General features: G+C 38.2%; 1 protein-coding gene across 1 annotated transcript in view; it reads left to right on the top strand.

Annotated features, from left to right (window-relative positions):
* Positions 1-20,849, top strand: part of ttll7 (tubulin tyrosine ligase-like family, member 7) — a 42,586-nt gene extending 21,737 nt beyond the window's left edge. Inside the window, exons 9-13 of the mRNA XM_037698262.1 lie at positions 11,545-11,639; positions 13,287-13,434; positions 17,246-17,319; positions 20,209-20,348; positions 20,833-20,849. Of these exons, the coding sequence (XP_037554190.1) occupies positions 11,545-11,639; positions 13,287-13,434; positions 17,246-17,319; positions 20,209-20,348; positions 20,833-20,849 (474 nt within the window). The remainder of the gene's footprint in view (positions 1-11,544; positions 11,640-13,286; positions 13,435-17,245; positions 17,320-20,208; positions 20,349-20,832) is intronic.
* The last annotated feature ends 2,382 nt before the right edge of the window (positions 20,850-23,231 follow it).

Raw genomic sequence — 23,231 nt, 5'->3', positions numbered from 1 at the left:
TCCACTCCAGCAGTAATGATCCCCCCTGTGCTACCAGCAGCTCTGTATAACGCTCATCAATTAACATCCCATGTACACACACACACACACACATTTAACCCTGCTTCTCTTTCACGCAACATTTACAGCGACAATCATTTATTTCCAAAATTCAGCTGATTAGTCAAGGCATAAATTCAAGCATAGAAGCCCCCTCTCCAATCCATGTATATACATCGTCAACTCTAAAAGCAATGGAATTACCACTTTTTAACTTGTTAGTGTTTCTATTCTGTTGGGACACAAAACATGGGAAGGCCCAAAGGCAGATTGGCACGACTGCTGTCCTATGGCAAACCCTCAGGTCTAAATGATTTCTTTCAGCTTATTTTGCAGCATTTTGTGATGAAACTGAATCTATTTCTATTTCACCTTGTTTCGTTACCTTGCAGTCTCTACAAAACAGTTCATCTGTGTCACAAACTGAAACCTGATCCACGCTTTAGAGGGTTGTTTTGAATTTGTGGACTTTCCTTATTGGTGTCACACTGAATTACACATGCCACGCCTCGTTGGGGCTTTACCCAGACTGTTGTTCCGGCCATGTTCTCTCTTACTCTTTAGGATGTCAAAGTCAGTTGTTGAACATGCAAACTCGCAGCCAGGAAATGAAAGTTCAACCTGTGTTGACTCAAAGTCAGTCGGATACCTGAAAGCTGAATTGTATCGCATATAAGAAACTGTCAAATGATATTAGCTGTGTTCTTTGAATTAGTATTTTTGTCAGCTGCCTTCGAAGTGTATATAAGAGGATGGGCAGGGGGGGGGAATTATGGCTGCCATTCACATTGCCTAATTGTACTTCTATAAAAAAGGCACTGTTTTTGTTTGTATTTGATCTCCTTTAATTTAATTTATTTAACTCTTGTCTACCATTGGCCTGTTACTGCATAAAAATATTTTTGCAAGATATTATACACTAGCTCTTTGATTTTTTTTTTTTTAAATGTTCGTCTTAAGAATGTACACATAAGAGACTACAAGACTTGGACCAACACACACCTGCTAAATATCTTGTCACAGGAGTGAAAACACAGACGACAAGAGCGATGGCTCTCAAACCAAGGGGAGGCATCAAACAGATGCATTGTGCTCAAAGCAACCATCAAAAGGGGAGAAGAGAGGGGGGAAAAGATACAGGCTTTTTGTGATTTTTATCTTTATTCAGCTGAGTTTTTGACACAGGTTTACCTTCTATTGACATTCAAAACGCCAGTATTACACAGGCAGACACAAACACACAGACACACACATGTTCAAATGGTGTAACCCGAGACATTCACTTTCATTAAACAGGCCCAGACAGCATCTGTGTCTCGTATAGGAAAAGGCGTTTCATTGAGCCATGATCTTTTCCTCACACACACACACACCCTACACACACACACACACACACACACACACACACACACACACACACACACACACACACACACATGCGTATGCACACAGTCTGATTAGACTGTAGTTTCTTTTGTCAAAACCAAGGCTTTTGCTTTGAGGGATTCATTATGTTCTTTGTCTTCTGAAAGTAAAATTAAAAATAAAACAGAGAAAACATAACTAATGCACAAATTCAGCTTAGCGTCATAACAGGCTTCACTTATAAATTAATCATACACATATAGTAGGTTCCTAAAATTGGGATGTGTGGATCAAAGAGAAAAACACATGGTTTAAAATGCTGTGCGAGCCATAAGGAATGCATTTATTCAATGGGAAAATACAGCAGTGGGACAGCATTAGCACCCTCGTATCTCTTCCAAACCTACACCCCCTTTATCAAGGGCTCATGTGTATCATGACAAATGATCTCAACTTTGGTAAATGAAAAAAAAAAAAAACCCCTAACATTATTAGAAGTTTGAACGGGGGATAGGAGAGGACAAACTCACACTCGCTTACGCACACACACGCAAAACATAATAAACAAAATCCAATAAAGAGCCCAATTTTTAGTTCTCATGTGGTTCTTGCGTACATGTATATCCACGATCCCCACTGAAAGTAGCAGTGGATTGAGGGCTAGCCTCATTATAAGCTCTGGTTTGTTTCCCCACATAAAACATAAAAACTCCAGCTGGTCAACTCTAAACAAGAAGCAAGTGTTTGTAATGAGCACAAATAATTAGAAATTTGCCTGGTCTCTGCAAAGCTGTCTCTAACTGGCTCCCGGCAGCGTAAAAAGGTTGGCCGGCCTGCTTGTTAGCGACCCAGTGAGCTTGCGAAATTGCACATGTATGTGTATAAACACCTTTAAGTAAGCATCTGTGACTCCAAATTTGATTTGTGTTATGTCAATGTGTGTGTGGCGTGGTGACTACATGTGTTTGGTTGCATGATAAACACACATCATGAAAAAATGCTACTTTTTTGTGTGTTTTGTATAAACGTGTCAACTCCCTGTTTGTGTGTGTGAATGTCTGGTGTATGTTTGTCTGGGAATGACCCTTCTTAATGTGTGTGTGTGTGTGTGGGGGTGTGTGGGGGGGGGGGGGGGGGGGGGGGGGGGGGGGGCTGGCTGGCCGTTCTCCAGCCCATCTTTTCATTGACTCAGAGAGGAATTCTTCACAGTCTAATTCAAGAAGCAAAGTAATGAAGAGAGGAGGAATAAACCCTTGTTTACCAACTTTTATGGCATTTTGCACATCATTGTTTCGACTAGGATGCCATCAAACACTGGTCATTGGGCAGCTCCATCATTGATGACATTTAAACTACCGTCTCTTGTATTCTTTTCTTTAGCCCCCTCTTTTGGCACATTTTTGCAGAGTGAGTGGCAGCTAATGAGGCAGACACGTTCAGGTCAACTATGGCACGGGTTTGTTTGTGTCTGTGGGTTTTTGTGTGTGTGAACAGACATCACTACAACAGCCGGACGGCTACCCCAAGGGCAGCAATGCTTCACCCCTTGTTGCAACTTTCCCCTCTGTCTGTGCTCTGAAGCCAATTGTTTCAAGATGAGTTTGGTTCTCCTGTCCATCCCGTCCAGCCAACATAATCCAGACTTCCTTTCTTTTTGAGCGTGTTTATATATATGTGTGTGTATGTGATTGTGGTGGGGGAGGTATTTGTGGGAAGAAGTCTGCGGTGGCAACTGTAAACAGATGCCATGACAAACACACATAAATGGAAACAAAGCATGAATGGTTTTCACTCTTCTCTGTCTCCAAACACACTCAGACACAACATATTCAACAGTTTCAACTGCAGAAAATGCCTCTAACAGCTTGGGCAGAAAAAAATAAATAAATGCGAGCATCACATTTTTTGTAAGCTGTTGGTGGATTTTCTATTTCATCTCAAGAAATAGAGTTGAGAATTTTCATGTTTGAGCTTTTCATGAATGCATTAAAACTAGCTAATGAAAGCATCTTAACTGTATTTTTTAGGGGTTCTAGTGGGGAATAAAGAAGCTTACCTTTTTTTTTTTGCTATTGTATATTATGAAATTAAAGAATTTCATAAATCCTACAACAGTCAAACCATGCATTATAGGGTACTTAGTACTAATAAGGAGAAATTGCTTTCTACTGATGCTCTACAAATAATTTTTATACCTTCATGATAAATATTCTAGAGTAGAAAATGAAAGATGCTAATAAATACATTTTGATATTCCAAACAGTCTTTAAAGTCATTGTTACCCTCAACCACCATGTATTCTCCTCACACCTTTGATTACTCTTTGACTTTTTGCAGGGTTTATCCTTTTTAATGCATGGAAGTGTGAGTATTGTCATTTCCTCTTAGGTGGCGTCCTTCTATTTGTGAACCCTAGGTGGCAGTATTGACCTATAAGCTACTGTCTGTTGTATATGAGCTTTATTAAAGAATAATTAGAATGATGTATGGGACTGTCTGTCTCTATCCACATCCATTTCCCCCCCAACATGACTATTTCATAGAATAAGTATCAAATTAGGAGAGCAGAGGCTTTGCATGTGGGGCAGTTGAAAACATACCCCAACATTTATTCATTCATCATCAGATGCATACGGCTGTAGTGACTGTGAAAGAGAGATAGTGTATATGTGTGTGTGTGTGCATGTGTGAGAGAGTGGTTGTGATAGAGAGTGAAGGTATAAATTGAATGTTTATAGAGTGACATATAGAACTGTGCTGTGTGGTTAGGGATGTCAGATATTTTAAAGACAAACTTACATTAAATTCTTATGTTTATGAATCAGAGCTTTAGACACCAGGTGTTTTGTTGCTTTATTCTTGTTCGAACCCAAATATTTGTCATTATGTTCACTCGAGCCCTTTCCTGAGCAGTTTTGTTGCAACTTTAGTGTCTGTGACTGATTATATTTCTGAATAGCTTCAAACAATGACTCTCACTGCCTTCAGGCTGCTTTATCTGACTTGTGGCTAGGCTGAGCATTGGCCCCGCTTCATTCTTGTGTACCAGCAGCTCAACACGCTCAGCTAGAGTTTCCCTGTGTCCGAGTGGACCACATGAAACGCCACAAAAAGAACAGAACAGTGATTGATAAGACGGCTGAAACAAGAGAGCGACTAAACAGGGCGTCTAGCTGTCTGTCTTGCTGTCGCTCTGCTACTCAAGCTTGGTCTCTCTCTCCCTCGCGCTCTTTCATTCTACGGCTCCCTTTCTCATTCCACCATTGTGCGGCAACAAACACTCCATTCTGACAGCGGCTGAACTGTGCCGATATCCTTGAGTGTGCAGGGCAAAATGGGAGGCTTGTCAAAGCAGTGGTTGTTTACCCTCTGCCAGAATAATGTTTTTTTTCTGTACCGATTAATCACCAGCAGCCGTCGTGCTTGTTTTAGGGAGTATTCCACATGCAAAATAAATGTAGATCTGGGGAAGCAATTTGTTGTGGAAATAAGGCAGCTGACTGTTGTTGGCCCAGTGTTTCTTTCTTATTGAGGTTTTTGGTGCACAGCAGAAGCCACAGGTACAAACTTGTTGATGGCAACTATATAATTATTTCCCCTTTATTAGCTTGATTTATGACAGTAATGATGACAATGAATGGTTAGATGGGGGAAGTAGAAGAACCGAGGAGTAGTAAGAAATGTAATTTAATTTCTGTTTGTGAAAATGGTTTATAGCAGTCTTGTTGGGGTGGTTTGAGTTTGCTGTTCAGCCATTATTTACTTACAAAACTATCCGCAGGCAAGGCAGTTAGTCGTGATACTCCGAGGGGCCAAACATCATTAGACAAACCCCGCAACCATACCAGAGTTTTTTTTTACTTAGAAATTAATAGACTACATCAAATTGAATAAGTCATTTCAATCTACTGTTTGCTCCTGGTTTGTTTTCTGTTTGTGCTTTACAAGCTGTAGAGATCACTAGACAGACATTAATCTCATTGATTTATTTTTTTTTGCTTTAAATGGGGAGTTGAAATTAATCTAATGAGCCTTCCTTAACACAATCTTTACATTTGCCTTCATAAACAGTACCTTTTTATTTTCAAGCTACTAATGTTCAGGTCTCAAGTACAGAATTGGGTTCAATCCAGATGGTATTTGATTGCTCGGTATCAAAGTACTTTTCAGCTTTCATCTATGTTGTTTTACATAGTCTGTAAAAGTAGCATTCAGTGTAATGCAAGAGCAGATGGCTTTTAGTGTATCAATACAGACATATTACCAAAGCTATTTCTGAACCACTATGGCTAATTTTATATCTCACTGATAACTTAAAAGGATGTATTTTTTTCTTGCATAAATAATATGGTAGCCACTCACCAATACTGTATTATTAGTAGTAGATAATCTCACTCAAGGACACTGGTGACATTGTACCATATTTCAGTAAAGCTTGGGAAACTATACTATAGTTTTTTATTGAGAGGGGTGGCTGTGGTATAGAGGCAGGGCATTCGACTTGGGACCAGAAAGATGCAGTTCAACTCTCTGCCATGCCCACATGTTGTGGTGTCCTTGAGCAAGACACCTAATCCCTAACTGCTCCCCGGGCACTTACGTAGCTGCTCGCTGCTCCATCTGGGTGTATCTCATGTGTGATGAGTTCAATTCAGAGCGCATATTTAACCATTGTAAAGTATAGAAACATACAGTGATGACAACACATAGCACTTTCTTCTTATTTCTTCTTCTTATATGTTGCATTTGTATTCTACAACTAGAAACACTGCACATTATGTTAATGTGAGTCAATTCTTGTGAGGTGCTTATTTTATTGGTCTATAATAATAATAATGTGTTTCAATGAATAAAAATAATAATGTCATCATTGTATGTTCCCATACAACAGTGAAATTGGCTCTCTGCATTTAACCCATCCACCAATGGGTGGGGCAGTGGGCGGCTATTGGGGGCGCCCGACGAGCAACTGGGGATGGGGTGTCCTGCTCAGAGACACCACGAGGTGTGCAGTGACAGGGGATTGAACCCGGGACCTTTGGATCCCGAGTCGGCTGCCCTGCCTCTACACCATCTTGGCCCCCTAATAATAATAATGTGTATGTACTGTCATCATTCTTTCAGTTCCAGGAACCCGTCGTAAGCTCAGAGGTGACAGGGATTTCTATGTTGCAAGTCCAAGATTGTGGAATGAGTTGCCACTGCGTGTCAGGCAGGCTCCCACACTTGCTGTTTTTAAGTCTCACTTGAAAACCCACTTTTATTTCCTTGCCTTTGATAAGGTGTGATTTGTTTTGATCCTGTCTGTATTCTACAGTGTTGGCCATTTAGTTGTTATCTTCTGCTATTTGTTTCTATATTTTTATTTTACGTTTTCCTGTCCGCTGTGCTTGTTTGTTTCTATTGTACAGCACTTTGGTTGGCCTAGTTGCTGTTTTAAGTGCTTTATAAATAAATGGTATGATATCATTGTACGTTCCCATACAATGGCGAAATTGGCTCTCTGCATTAAACCCATCCACCACCAGGTGGACAGCTAGTGAAAGTGCCTGGGGAGCAACTGGGGGATAAGGTGTCCTGCTCAGAGACACCACGAGGTGTGCAATGATCAGGGATCGAACCCGCACGCACACCCTGGACAGGTCAAAAGTCCATCACAGGGCTACATAGAGACAAACAACCATTCACACTGTCACTTACACATAAGGATGAGTTACCAATTAATCAAACATGCATGTTTTTGGTCTGTGGGAGGAAGCCAGAGTACCCGGAGAAAACCACCCATAAACATCCCTGGCCCCTGGTATAACTGTTAAGATCATTTTGTTGCAGTATTTTTTTGATAAATTTTAAATAGTTATTCAGAAAAAGAAAAATACATAAAAAGTAAAGTGTTTGTTTTATTATGACGTCTTTCTACTATACAATAATAGTGCAAGAAAAAGGAAACAACAACACATATGTTCACCACTAGAGTCCCCTGTAAAAAGTGCTGGACGAAAAATGTAAACATAAATAAAACAAATAGATCTACACATCACACAATGCTTTCATTGCACAAATTTACTAAATTGTGACATTTCAGTCACTGCCCCTTTTTGGACTAAGATTTCACATCTCTATCGCATATCTCTAGTATAACACAATACATTTTTATGTCTTTAACTGTTTTGTTGTTTTTACAACTCAAACTTTTGATGTTCATATATTTAGTTACATGATCAGCTGAGGAAAAATATGCACTGCGAAAAATTACAAACTTATCTTTACGTTTGTCTTTTAGAATGAGTGATAATTTGGTTGCATTGATGGGATACTGAACCAAATTAAAGAATAAGTCAAAAGAATACTCTAATTTTTCATCTGACATTTTTATTGGATGTGTCTTACAGTAACCAAGGGTTGTTTTAAACCCCTGCCAGAGTCACTTAAGGAAATCAGAGTGGGGGTTTTGGGAGCCTGCAGGGGTTCATTAGGAACAGACTGGTCCAACTTCCTCTGCTAGAGAGGAAAAGGAGAGCACAGAATCATTGAGAAAGAAATGAAGAGAGGTAACAACCAGAGAATCAGGGCTACAGCAAACGAAGCAGGGAAGAGTGGGAGTTCAGCAATGACCAGTCAGAAAAGACTGTACAGAAGAGAGTAAGAACAGAAACAAAGTGGAAGAGAAAGAGTGCAGTTGGCCGGGAGTGGAATGAGAGAGACAAAAAATTGATGAAGAGCAAAGAAATACTGTATATACTGCAGTGCCAGTTTATTCTGTGACAGCTTGACACCACAAATCAAACCAAGAAATGAAGACGAGTAACGAGACAACCGTCACCAGGATCACTGCCAATATGCCTGTTACCTATTGGCTGTAGCACTCTAAAGCGGCACTCTTCATTGTGGCTGTCAAACTGTGGAGTGCTCTAAATGAAAACAGACCTCTTCCCATTTTTTCTCTTTGTAGCAGAGGTAAGGCTCGGTAGGTCGAAGTGGAGCTCTGTCCTCAATACACAGAGGGACATATTGTATATTTCTTTCAATTGAGTGAAAGAGTTGGATAGGGTCTCTGTTCCTATTTCTCTCTTTGCACTGGAAGACATTCATCACCCACTTTCTGATAAATGGTTGCTGTACACAAAAATACACATGTGGGTTTGCAAGCCCCCACCACCAACAACAACCCCAAGGCTCACTCGTACAATCTCCCTTCATATTGTGAAGGATTTAGTAGCTCACCTGTGGCTGTGATGGCTCTACAAGCCCAGAGAAGTTAGGCAACTCTATTTCAGGACATTGTTTCTTTACTTGTGTGCTTTGATTCACTCATGCTTGTGTGTAGAACTACACACTCTTAAACTTGAGAAAAAAACAACAACTTCTAAATGTTTTTACTTGGTTCTTGGGAATTGAATTTTGATTCAGTTATTTTTTTCCAGTTGACATGATTCATATGCAGAGTAGATACGTCTCTTTTGGGTATACAGTATGTACTCTGCAGTTGACATCATAGTCAATACTTAGGTTCTCTTAGTTGGTAAGAGTCTGATTATGATGTCAGCTGTATCATAAAATCCTATTTTAAATCCTCCAGGAATCCTCGAGGAAGCACATTTGTGTCAGAGTTAGCAATGGCTACTTCAAACATAACATAAAAAAATGGACTGAGATGACTGAAGTTCTCCTGCAGTTTACATATCTGTAAAAAATAAAAACAAGAAAGCAAATTGGTACCTACAAAGTATTTTCCAGTGGTGTAGTCTACATTTTTGTAACGTTTATACTGTACTTAGAAACAGTGGTGTAGTCTACATTTTTGTAGTGGTATTCTGTGCTTGCAAATGTTATGTTAGTTATGTGCAATATATATCGCGGGCATTTTTTAGCTTATATTACTACCTTGAAATACTTATTCATACAAATTCATCCTGCCAGCACTGTTAAAATCCCTGATTGGCTTAGGGTGCATTCACACTAGCCCTGTTTAGTCTACTTTAATCGAACTCTAGCTCGTTTTCCTAGAAAGTCCGGCTCGTTTAGGGAGGTGTGAACGCGCCATCGAACTCTGTCACGGAACAAAAAGGCGAACTCTGGCCCGGGCTAAAACCTAGGTCTTGGTCCGGTAGAAGCGAACTCCAGCGCGGTTCGAGTACAGTGTGAATGTAAACATACTGGACCCCGCTCCACAGGGTAAACAAACACGCATTTCTCTTACCTTATATGGAGCGTCAGCTGCCTTGTGTGGAAAAACAATATTCTCTGTGGTCTTCTGTCTCATCTTCTGTTCTTGCTAAGTCCATTTTTGAAAAATGACAAAATATAACTCCTAAAACTGCTAAAACTTGATGCCACTTCATTTTATTTTTATTTACAGAAGAAGAAGAAGACTGTCTTCAGAGGTTTTTGTGTCGTTTCTTTCAGTAGTTCTTGGTGCAGCGCCCCCGCAGGTGAGCGGGGGAATAGGTTGGTTCAACAGGTTGACTCGACTGCACAGTGCAGTGTGAATGCAAATGAACCAGCTCAAATGTAAACAAAAGCTCATGAATATTGGTCCCGAACCGAACCGAGTCTACCGGACTATCTAGTGTGAAAACGACCTTAGTGCTGCTCAGCTATTCAACTAAAATCTATGTTTTGTTATTGTGCCTTTTTCATGTGTTCAATTGTGTCCAATGAATATTGTGAAGGAATATAACAAAAAAACAAACAGTTCCTGATACAAATATTCAGCCTGTTGGCAGATAGAGGCTACCAGATAGGTTACTGGACTTTATCATGTAAATCTGCAAAACAAACGTCTCCCATTAGAGCTAGTAAATTTATTTTTTGAACAAAATTGAAACAAGGTAATTAATCTTCAGATAAAGACTTTGACGAAAGATGTTGGGACATAGAAAGGTAGTACATTATTTTGACAAGAGTAATCAGTTGATCTAACAAACTAAAAGGTTTTTGTCGGGATGAAGTCAACAGTTTGTTGATTACAATCTGACTTTTTTGTTTGGACTGGTTTATAGCAACTAGGTGAAAAAGAACCATTTGTTATACAGTACAATGGGCATATTGGGTGAGGTTCTGTCTAGAGATTCATCTTACATCCTTAAAGTTACGTGCTCTTTTGTGCAATAAAGTCACTCATTGGTAATTCTGGCACATAAAAAACTCATTCAACAAATACACCATTATTAAGGCTACTGAAATTTTAATATTATCATGCCACCCACCCATCTATTGTTTTCACATAAAAAAGAAAGAAAACGGGAGGTTTAAGCATTTTGGTTGATGCCAGGAGGAGACCTGACTTATCTAAATAATCAAGGTTTATCAAGCTAAGCCAGCCTTTCAGTGGGCATCTGTTGCATTGTCATTTGAAGTCACCTCATAGGAAGACACCATTCCAATCACTGTTGCCAGTTCTTTCTTTGTTGCTCCTTTTGTTGTCTCACATGAGCCATTTCTCACCATGGGAGGGAGACATAAAGGAACCCAACAAAGAGAAAGTGAATTGATTTGTTGTGTCAGGTATAATAACTAATATTTGAATACTTTGCACTGATGCTTGGAATTGTTCTGTTGAGAAAGGTAAGCTCCTCTTGAATTATTCCCTGGATGATTCCAGCTTTTGTACCTAAAATCACAGGTGTTTTTTGTTTTTTTTTCTTGCTCGGCTGAATCTCTCTGAGCACTTTTGATTGTAAATGACAGAACCAAGCTGAGCAACAGTAATTCTCTGATGCTCACATAAATGTTTTTGGTTGCAGTGTTGTAATGCTTGTGCCACTGTTTTGAGCCTACTTTAGTGTGTGCCCCCTAACTTGGGTTGCCTAACAAACTTGGGTGCTTAAATGTTGGCAGGGTCTTTTTTAACTTCAACACATCTGCAAATGTGGCAGGCAAAATTCATTTAGAAAAAAAGGCCAAAACCACTCTAATGTGTCTCTTAAAGGGGGAAGAAAATAACAAACATCCTCCATTTCTATTTTCTACTTTTTATTTTGTTAGAACATTTTTTTTCCACAAATGCCCTAAATGAGTTCCTTTAAATTGCTTACTTTCTCAGTCCACAGAGTTTAGCAGGGGAAAAAAAAGACAAGGACAAAGACAAAAAAAGATATCCTCAATATAAATGTCTACCTCCTCTGTTTTCTTTGACAGATCAATCGAGCTCCGAGCTTTGGAACCGATCAGAAGATTGATTATGATGTGAAGAAAGGAGTACTGCTCAATGCTCTCAAACTCTTAAAAATTAGGTATTTTTTCCACTATCTTTGCACACACACACACTTGTATGCATGAAAGTAGACATGAGCAAATTGCATCAGAGCTCTTTGTTCCCTTTGCAGACGGGCAAGCTCAAGTCAATGCTTTCCTTTTATTTTTTGTTTTATTTTTATTTTTCACAAGAGTCAACATTTGAACAGATTTTAATCAATTATTTTATTACTATCTGAAAAGTCCAGAATTACTTTGATGCATGTTGCAGTTCAGCTGGTTCTAGTTTCAGGCTGAAGAGACGGGAGTAATAGTCTGAACATAACAAGATGGTTGAAGCTTCGAACACATAAATTACTGTTGCTGTAAATTTACACGCTGGTGTCTCTTTGGTGCATACCGATCATATAATTGCTGAAGAACAATGCTTTGCCTCTGTTGCAATCTTTGTGTTCCCTGAAAAGAAATGTGTGCAAGTCTGCGTTTGTGTCAAGTTTATTAGAAGTTTTGAATCTACATGTTTTACCTTTCTCTGCACCTGAATTCAGGTTTCACGTAGTGATTTTTTGTTTTTGTTTGTTCCTTTGTTGCTTATTTGTTAGCTTTTTTCTTTTTTGCTTGTGTTTACTTTTCTTATAGTGTGATGTATTTCTGTGTATATAGTGTTCATGTGTATGTGTATGTTTTGTTGGTATGCTTTTCTGTCCCCTGGCTACTGTGACTCTACTCACTGATTGATCACAGTACACAAGACCTCTGGATCTCTGCTCTCTTGTTTGCTTTCTTTCTGCTTGTCCTCTTCTTACGGCCCTAAATATAGTCTCCACTCTGGTAGTCATACTCAAACACAGTGCACACATACACCTAAACACACACACAGTACATATACAGCAAATCAAGTACATGCTTTATGGATGATAGATCTGGTTTGGTCATTTATGATACGTTGTGCTGCCAGCCCATGTTAAAACTCACTCAGTCCTTCTTCAGCAGTTACGAGCAACTCTGTTATTCAAATTACTTGTTACATATTGATATTTGCCATGTTCTAATAAATATCTTTCCTAACAATTAGGAATTTATGAAGTAATGAAAGGTAACAAAAAGCCTTTTCAGTAGAACAAACTGCCTATGTTCATAAAAAAGAACGAGGGTTTTGTTGTACTTTGCTCACTTTTTCCATTTATAGTAATGTCTTTGATTCCTCAAAGGAAGGGGTTTTGATGGTGTTTAGAGCCAGGGTTGGCTCTTGAGTTGCTCACAACAGCAACAGTATCAAATGCAATCAATTCAGACCCATCCGGGCATGGACATGGATGAACCTCACACACCCAGCAGCACTCAATACTCAATTCTGAGGTTCCAGTGATCGACTAAAACACATTTCCTTTCTTCCAAACACAGTAACCAACTTGTCCACAACATGCTGTCTAGTACTGTTCATCATAGTTTGCATATGTAATTTAATGGTCACACTTTTATCAGTTAGGTTTGAGCTCTACAAAAAGTGTTTTGCTTTCACTGAGTTGTATCTAATGTAACTTCACCTCAAGCAAATGTTAGAGGCAAATTACTTGGCAACAAGATACAACAGTTAAAAAAATAAAATTTTGACTCTTTTGGTGAGAGGAAACAAAAATTTTAATCGTCTTTAAGACTGTTTTACCTTAATTTTTCTGATCCAGGGCCAGTGATAAAAAACGTAACCTGGCCCAACAAAAGGCAGAAGCTCAAAGACGACTTTATGGGCATGGCTCTATGAAGAAACTCTCAGCGTCTTCCTCTGACAGAGAGAAAAAGCGTCACACACTAGAACGAAGAAAAGAAGAACTGGTAAGGAAGAAACAAAGTATTACAACTGTATTTAACAAAATTAGTCTAGATTTTCTTATGAAGTCTTACAGATATGTTCAATCTTTCCTGGGCAAAACTATTATTATTTTATTTTTATGTTTCTGATCAATAATCAGCTGCAGTGCTTCATCTGCTACGTCTCAGTACAAAATGCTGTGTGCAAGGGAATTAAAGAGATACTTCTTGATTTTTCCAACTCAAATATTCAGAACCAGGATGAGGACTGAAACCGTAGCTGTTAATCATTAGGTATAATATTACAAAAAATCACAAGATCATTTAAAATAGGAATGACCCATTCATGGGTGGCACAGTGGCACAGTTGGTAGAGCTGTAGCCTTCCAGCGAGAAGGCTACAGGATCAAATCCCATCCTAAGACCTTTCTTGGTGAAGTTTGCATGTTCTTTTTATGCATGTGTGGGTTTTCTTCAGATAGTCCCAGTTTCCTCCCACAGACCAAAAACATGCAGTTGGTAACTCTAAATTGTCCCTAGGTATGAGTGAGAGAGTGAATGATTGTTTGTCTTCTTTGTCTCTGGATGTCCCTGTGATGGACTCGGGACCTGTCCAGGGTGTATCCCACCTCTCACACAGAGAATACTGAATATGGACACAACTCAGAAAAGAAGAAGTGGTTAAAGATAATGGATGTGTGGATGACCTATTCACAAATTTTTGTCCCCAACACTACTACACTGACTGGAAGTTAGAGCAGCACAATGAAAAATTGAAGAACCACTGTATAGTAAGGTTAAAAAACATCTGTGAGATCATATTTTTAGATTATTATTTTTTTTCATTTTCCATCCATTTATACAGGTAGTCTCATTGAGCCACACAAACTCATTTTCAAGAGATACCTGTTTAGGTAGCAGATGGGGGGTTAAGGGCTTTGCTCATGGGCCCAGAGTGGGGCAAATGAGGGTGGGGGCAAGTGTGGGTGCTTCACATACCCCACCCACATTTTTGGGGCGTGAACCGGCGATCTTCCGATCACAGGCCCACCTCTCTAACCTCTGCTCCACCACTCCCCAGATCAATTCCGTAACTGGGAGAAATGTGGGTAGGAACCACACCTGCTTCCACCCTCATTTGCCCCACTCTGGGCCCTTGAGCAAGCCCCTTAACCCCCACCATCTGTTCCCCTGGGCACCCTAGATAGCAGCTCTCTGCTCCACACAGAGGGCTGTGGTATCTTGGTGGTTTGTGGTTGCGTCAGGAAGGACATCTGACGTAAAAATAATTGCTAAGTCTTAGTGCGACTTAGTTCGCTGTGGTGACCCCTGAAGAAGGGAGCAGTCGAAAGTAGGAAGAAAAAAAATCTGTAACTGGGCACCAAAAGAGGATCCATGAATTGTTGTTTTTAAGGCTAAAAGTTCACTTGTTTGTGAAAGACTGTGTAGAAAAACTACATAAAATAATTGTATTTCTTTTTCAACACAGTTATTTCATCAACTGTGATAAATAACATCAATAAAGATTCAGAGATCTGCAAAAATTCAAGCAGCACTGAAACAAAAACTGACATAGTTTATTAGTTGATACCATCCATCCATTATTTTTACCCGCCTCTTCCTTTTTGGGTCACTGGGATCACTAGCGCCCATAGCAGTCATTGTGCAAGAGACTGGGTACACCCTGGACAGGTTGCATGTCCATCACAGGGCACTACATAATGGTTCATCGTAGATGAAACCACCCACATAAGTTAAAATGCTTTTGAAAGTTACTGTAAGCTACTGTTAAGTAAATGCATATAAAATTGTAAAAAAAAAAAGTTACTGTTTTCTTTTCTCTTGCTGCAGTCACCAAGTTCTCATGAACACATGTAGTAAAAGTTGTAAAATCTCTCAGCTTTTTTTGTTCTATTGTCTGTTGAATTCATAGAAGAATAGGGTTTACTGAAATATATAGAGTACAAACAAACAATACAAACAATGCATTAGTGTACTATAACTTCAGGGTCATGGTCAAAGGTAGAAGGAACATAAATCACACTTTATTCTTGATTCAATTCAATTCAATTTGATGTCAAAAGAGTTAAGTTCTCTGAGAAATGCATACCGTTTATATATATATATATATATTTGAATTGACAGACTCAAGGAAGCTTTTTTCCCCTCTACATGGTGAAAAGTTGCTGGTACTTACTTTTTAATTCCTCCCACTTTCTATTATTAGACTTTTGATAGCCAAACTCGTAATCAGCAAGAATATGAAAAAGAACCACAGGGGTGATGCTTTAAAAAGGCCACCACCTCATCTTGGAATGCTGTTTTGTCTGAAGTGTGAGATCGCGTTTAGGTCGACTGAAGGCTCCTATCATTCAGTAAAGACATAAAAACCTGGATGACCCTAAATTTTCTGCTTTTGAATATAGACAAGACTGAGGTTTTAGTTTTTGGACCTGAGCATGTTAGGAATAAATTTTCAGTCTTTCGCCCTCCTTAGATGGCATTAATCTGACCTCCAGCTCTAATGTTAAAAATCTTGGTGTTATTTTTGATCAGGACGTCTTTTAACCCCCACATTAAAAACGTTACTAGAACGGTCTTCTTCCACCTGCGTAATATCACTAAAATTAGAAACATCTTATCTAAAAATGATGCAGAAAAAACTGGTTCATGCATTTGTCACATCTAGACTGGACTATTGCAATGGTTTGTTATCCAGGTGTCCAAATACTTCTTTAAAAAGTCTTCAGTTGATCCAAAATGCTGCTGCCAGAGTGGAGTTAGAAGGAGAGATCATATTTCTCCAGTTTTAGTTTCTCTCCATTGGCTCCCTGTCAAATCCAGAATTGAATTCAAAATCTTACTTCTAACTTACAAAGCTCTCAACAACCTAGCTCCATCTTATATTGGAGATCTTATTGTTCCATATTTTTCTAACAGAGCACTTTGCTCTCAGACTGCAGGCTTACTCGCGGTCCCTAGAGTTTCAATAAGCAGAATGAGAGGAAGATCTTTCAGTTGTCATTCTCCTCTCTTGTGGAACCAACTTCCAGTTTCTGTCTGTAGGGCTGACACATTGTCCGGTTTTAAGACTGGGATTAAGACTGTAGTTTTTGATCAATCCTATAATTAGGGTTGGCTTGTTAAGCTGCTATAGCTTTAGACTACTGGAGGACAAATTGACTTCATTTCCTTAAACAAATTGTTAAAATTGAATACTTTGCATTTGAAATTATTTCTATCGTAACGTGATTCTCGACCTGCCATTGTGTATCTGTTCCTCCTTCCTGTTCCTACCAAACCCAGCCGGTCGAAGCAGATGGCCACTTGTCCTGAGACTGGTTCTGCTAAAGGTTCCTTCCTCGTGAGGGAGTTTTTCCTTTCCACTGTTGCCTTTGTGCTTGCTCAAGATGAGAGTTCTGCAATGGAGTAAAACTCAAAGCAGTCTGCTCCTCAGATAAATAATATTATTAACTTACATTTTATAGTTATGAAAGTTTCTGTTCAGTGCCCTGAGATGACTTCTGTTGTGACTTGACTCTATATAAACAAACTGAATTGAATTCAATTGAATTCAGTTCAGTGTCTAATGATATTGCAGTGCTAGTAGAAAAGTGGTCACCTCCTCTCTGCGTTACGTCACGTCCACAATTACACTTTTGTAATGTACTAATGAGAAAAAAAATAAAACAACTGAGTCATTTATGGAAAATATTTCCTTTTATATTCTATTAAGCTCGTTTAATATAAAACAACTTTTTTTGTTGGTACCATTCACTATCAAATATTTTAGCTCTCTCTCTCTCTCTTTTTTTTTTTTTTTTGCTGTTTCTAGAAAGAGCAACTAGCCCAAGTTCGCAAACAAACTTCCAGAGAAGAGCATGAAAACCAACATCTGGGGAATTACAGGTAAGAAAGAGCCAAACAGCTGGGCAAAATGAGCTCACTCTTTACGAGGTCCAGCCTTGCCAGGCTTTTGTGAAAATAAATATCGCTGGCAACAGAAGGAACAACAAAACATTTTAAATAATGTACAAGGAATAATACGTGATAAAATGAGAAAATAGAAAGAAAACAGCCAAAACAAGTTATAAACGTTATAATGATAAACTGTTATCCCTCTCGGCACATTGCTAACTTTGTTGCTTTTGAGAAACTAAATTCAGTATGTAAACTTTGTGTCCCAGCTGCAAGCTATCTTCAAGCTATCTTCTTCTTTTCCTCCACAGTTCTTTTTTTTTTTCTGCTCAAACTCCAGCTGGTGCTTTGGAAGAAACTGAGTGTGTTGATTTCTGACCTTGCAGATGGAGCAGATTTACCTTACAGCATGACATAGCAGGCTCACATTTACTACTTGTCCTGTGTAAATTGTTCTCTGTCTTTCATACCCTCGGTTTTTCTTTCTGCCCCATTCTCTTTATTCAGCATATGTAGACACCTTCACATTTTCAAGTCTTGAATTTTTTATTTATTTTACCTCCAAAGTTTTTGCACTAATGTACACACAAACAAATACATACACAACTGGGTGACACACACTCACCTGTCTTGCCATCTCCCCAAGTCCAAGTGACTTCTTGACTCATCACTTCACTGGATGCCTAGTAAGAATGCTGCTCCAGAGCTGCGTGAAGTGCTGTCACCTCCTTCCTCTTTCTCAACAGGCTGCCAGACAGTCAATCAGGCAGGCAGAGGTCTGTCTGGAGCATCCCTAATAAAGACCTCTTAGCATTCAAATGGTGCCCCGGCGCTGCAGTGAGCTCTGATTAACACACTGCTGCTCATTAGATGACTACGGGTAATGAACTCACTTACATTTGGCAGTTAGATGAAATCTGTATCAGGTACAGAAAAACCAGGACACTGAGACATCCATGAGGAGCCCAGCTGAGAGTTTACAATAGCTGAAAATAGTTTTATTTACAAATAAACTGATTGCGTAGCGGGCGAGAGAAATTTGCTGATTTTCTTCTTGGCTGGTGATTAGCTGAACTGATCCACTTGGATTGGACAAATCCAAACATTTTATGAACATTTTCTCTCGGTCTTTTCTTGTGCCACCAAATCTATGCACTCAAAATCCATTTTTTAAACAGTCTATCAAGTACCGGTAGCTAATTTGAACTAGTACTAAGACATCTTTAATGTGGTTATTTTAATTGAGTGAAGAAGAATCCTAGATAACATGTACGTAATATATATACTGTATATATAAGGTTTAAAATAAAGTCAAAGGAAGCACAAGAGGTATAAAAGGAACTGCCTATGGAGGTCTTACATCTGCTGAATTTACTGCTCAGTAACATGTAGGACGTGGCTTTTCTTTCAGATATCACTCCCACTTAAAATGGTTGCTTAAATTCACATTACTTTGTGAGATCTATAACTTTGTTTTAATATATTAAAAATAAACTAAGATTATTTGGGTTTTATTTGTACACATACCTCTGTTTGATCAGTTGGAAGATATTATTTGTACACTGTCAAACTTTTGTTTCATTCAATAAGGAAGTAGAAAAATTTTATGGTGTCCCTGATAGTTTTTTATAAAGAAATTGGAATCGGCCAACGTCAAAAACAGCAAGTCAGAGCATTACAGAAACTGGAAACTAACATAACCAGTGTAGCCTGATGCATGCTCAATAATCCAGGTAGAAAAATCTAAAAAAGATAACCAGTGTAGAAAATACTAACTAGTTAACCTCTCAGTTATGACCTTACTGTTTTCAGATAAGTGATTTATGTTTATCCTTGATGATTGACAGGTTCTAGTTGTTTTTTTGTTTGTTTTCTTCTTCTTCTTTTAAATGAATGGATAGACCTCTTTTTTGCTGTTTGGTAAGGCACATTTCAGGAAAAAATAAAATAGTTACCTTATCAAATTTTTTTTTTAAACATTTTCAATTGAATGATGTCAAGGCTATGTGCTCTCATAATCAGATATCTTAGATGTCAAAATGTATGAATGGTGTATGAGGATAACCAGACCTTTATACATTGTTCTAATCCTGTCAGGTCTAAGGTAACCACTGAGCAGAGTTACTTTAGTCTTGAGGATAAAATACGTACCGGTAATGTGTTAACAAGAAAATTAGCAGTCTAAAAAAAAAGTGAAATGGACATATTCATATGAATGAGTGTGTGCAGAAAGCAAATGCATTGATAGATTGCAATATGTCAAAAGTCTGTCTAAATGAAGTTTGCACACTTCCTTAACTCAAGGTCTTGAGTAGTATCTGTTTATGTGTTTTCACTTTGATCTCTTCTTATTTCTTTCCCTGGATTCTGCTCCTCATCGTTCTTTTGTTTTATTGCCTAATACCATTCACTGAAATATTTTTATCCCTTTGTTTCTTGTCTTGCTTGCTCTTTTTCATGTTCAACCACCACTCACACCTGCTGTGACTTGACCTCTCTGTGCCTCCCTCCATCCATTTGTCTTTTTATTTTTTTGCCTCCTTACCTCTCTGTACTCCTGCCCTTTATTTATCTATCCATCTATTTGGCAATGCATTTTCTCCTCTTTCTTTTTTGCTCCTTTATACCATACAAACCCCTCCCTTTGAAATCTGTTACTGTGCCTCTTTTAACCTCACATGCCTCCTTTGCTTAACCCAATCTCCCTATTCTTGTTACTTTTCTGACCCTAAATTCCTTTTGTTTCTCTTCTCCATCCTTTATTGCCCCACTCTCATTTGCCCTGTCTTCCCATGCTGATAACCCTTTCTTTATTACTTCTCGTTCCATGTATTTTACTTTCTCCTTGCCCCTGTCTCTCGCTGTCTCTTCGGCCTACAGACGTATTTACCCCCCAGACGACAAGCTGCTGTTGGAAAAGTATGAAAGCCTGCTCTCGGCCGCCTTTCAGACCTTCCTCGCCGGGCGAGCTGCCTCACTTCAAAAGGAAATGAATAATCCTCTGAAACGAATGAAGGCACGTACATCAGTGGCAGACTGTCACAGACACACACACAAACACACACTACATAATCCTGCAGAGATTCACACCTGAACATATACACACCACATTCAAACAACTGCAGAAAGAAAGAGAGGAACACACACACACACACAAACATCCCCCCCCCCCCACACACACACACACACAAACACATTTCTATTAAGATTCTGCCCACAGAGACGAATGAAAATGTGCGAATAATGTGGAAAACGTCTTACAGTCCTTGATTTTTGTTCAAATGTTTGACAATATATAGGAAGGAAAAGCACAATATGTGCTACTGTCCTACTGTCATTCATACTGTCTCTTCACAAATATTTATTGTACTTTGCATAACATTTTGAAAAGAAAATCTAATCCCACAGAACAATGTCAGATTTGTTTCTTTTTTCAGTTCGACACTCGTCACTTTCCATCTGGTCTCTTTCTGTAAATTTCACTTATTTTGTTCTCTTTGACAGTAACGGTTCTGAGTTAATGACAGCTGTTGCCCACACATACTGCATTTTATTATTCTCCTTTTGTTAAACATTAGGACATCTAACATATTGATATGAAGGTGCTCACACATGCATTCAGAGAGTTCATGCAATTTGCCATAATTTAACAGGGTTAGCATTCAATTTATGCAGAGATTGTACACACCAAACACTTTCAGTGGGTGGAGGAATGTAGCTTCTTCTAAACAACAAAGGTGAAGAAGTGAGGACAAACATTAAAATGGAATAAATTGATTAAAATATACAATTATTGTTCAGACTGCAGAGTGTGGTTGAAAAAAACAATTGCACTTTAAAGAGAAGATGAAATACCAAGAAAGAGAGATACTTTGCTATTTTTCTTGTTCTAAAAAGGCTTTTTAAAGACTTTAGAAGTACAAAAGGGGACTTTAAGAGCCAATTTTCTGTCATCATGTCAGTTTATTTGTTTAACAGAAATTAAACAATGACAATAAAAAACACAAGGAGAGCATTGTGACATGTTCAAATACACTGACGATTAAAGGCATAATGGGATGCAGGGACACTGATAAGAACAAAAAAACAAAACAACAAAAAACCTAATTACTTTTGACAAAAGTAATAATGCTATAATTTCATCACAAATTACTGTTATATGCAGCTATTGCAACTTTATAAACCCTATCTCTGGCCCTTTGCACTTTGCAAGGTTATGGTCTGTTTTTCCAAGACTCTCTGCAAAGAAACTTTGTAGAGATTTCAATCATAGATCCGGCTGAACCCAAACATCCAGATTTTTTTAAATTTAGCCTGCAGAGACATGCAGATTTTGTTCAAAGCAGTAAGGTAGAGAAGATGAACTCCACTGTTTCCTATCTAGTCAATCTGAGTACCAACTGTTCTCTTTAATGGGCAAAGTCTGAGATCCTGATCTAGACCATCTATGAGAAAGAAGGAAGGTTCCTGAAGTTCAGAATGATAATCATCAGATCATGAATATTTAATTTAGAAAATATATTTATTCATGTTTTAAAGCATTATGCATTGCTTTCATTTACTTTGTTGCAGTGATTTTAGAACTGCACATTCACAGTGAAAACTATAGAGTTATCTTGAGATCTTGGTAAACTCAGATTGTACTTTATTATGTCTGAATATTGTTACATGTTTGAGACAATCAGGTTTATTTAGCCAGTAGCTATCTCACTTGGTTGCAACTGCTGGTCACCAGTTGGTGAACATTTGTGAGGGATTCACCAAAATTCCTCAAAAGGTTCTCACTTTCTACATGTGAATTGCAGAGCTGTGAAACAAAACAACACTGTAATTTTAAACACGTTCAATAAAATTGTGCAACAATCTTTCTCTCAAAATAGTCACAGAACTGTCAAAGGTGACTTAAACTAGTTTCAGTTTTGTCTCTGACCTGTCTCAAGAGTGCAAGAACTGCATTGTGACAGTTCTTCTCTCACAGAAAACGTGTAAGTCTAAAAACAATGGCAACGATACTGATTGAATGAACATGAATATTGAAAAACTGGTCCATATCTGCCTATCTTAATTTTAAAGGTGTACTCCAGTAGATTAAATCATGAACTTTGGGTGCTATCAAGGTGGGTAAAAGCAAGCTGGGCCTGGTATGATATGGGTGGAGGTGTACAACACAACAGTAAGCTGTGATTTTCAAAAACTGGTTGCATTTACAGCCAACTGGTCACTTGGGGGCAAACACTCAGAATCAAATGAAACTCCAAATGATTTAAAAAAAATTTGTTCAGAAATTCAGAAGTAGTTTCTGATAGGGATGTATCGATCCACTTTTTTTTTTTTTTTACTTCCGATCCGATCCCGATACCTAAATCTGCATATCGGCTGATACCTTTCCGATATCATCATCATTATTGATTTTATATGAGACTGTAATAATCTCCTCTCTACAGGCAAATACAATTTGTACAAAGATATGCATGCATGTCCAAAAAGGCAACTTGAGATAAGTTGTATTAATGTTGGACAAGTTTCAAAGTTAGAATTAAATTCTGCTAACAGAAAACATTTATTTTTTTTAATTCCTAGCTGTAACGTGGATATTAAATTGATTAATTTAAGTGATTGTTTAAAGTTATTTTATATTGTTTTAAATAAGGGGCATATATAAGAATTTTTTTCTTCTTTCTGCACTCTTTTCATTCAATGTTTTCTTTTTGATGAATTTGTTTTATTTTGTTTATTTTAAATGAATGAATAATTTAATTAAATAAAGTAAAATAAAACAATTAAATGGCTTTAAACATCTGCTAAGTTCATGGCAAAAACCAACAGACATGTTCCTGTTTTTAGTATTTTACATCGCTTTATAATGTAGCTGTTTTTGCTTTGTTTTTATATAATTTCTTCTA

Source organism: Nematolebias whitei, chromosome 3, assembly GCF_014905685.2.
Source record: "Nematolebias whitei isolate Nwh7 chromosome 3, NemWhi1, whole genome shotgun sequence".
NCBI lineage: Eukaryota > Metazoa > Chordata > Actinopteri > Cyprinodontiformes > Rivulidae > Nematolebias > Nematolebias whitei.
This window is presented reverse-complemented; position numbering and strand designations above follow the sequence as displayed.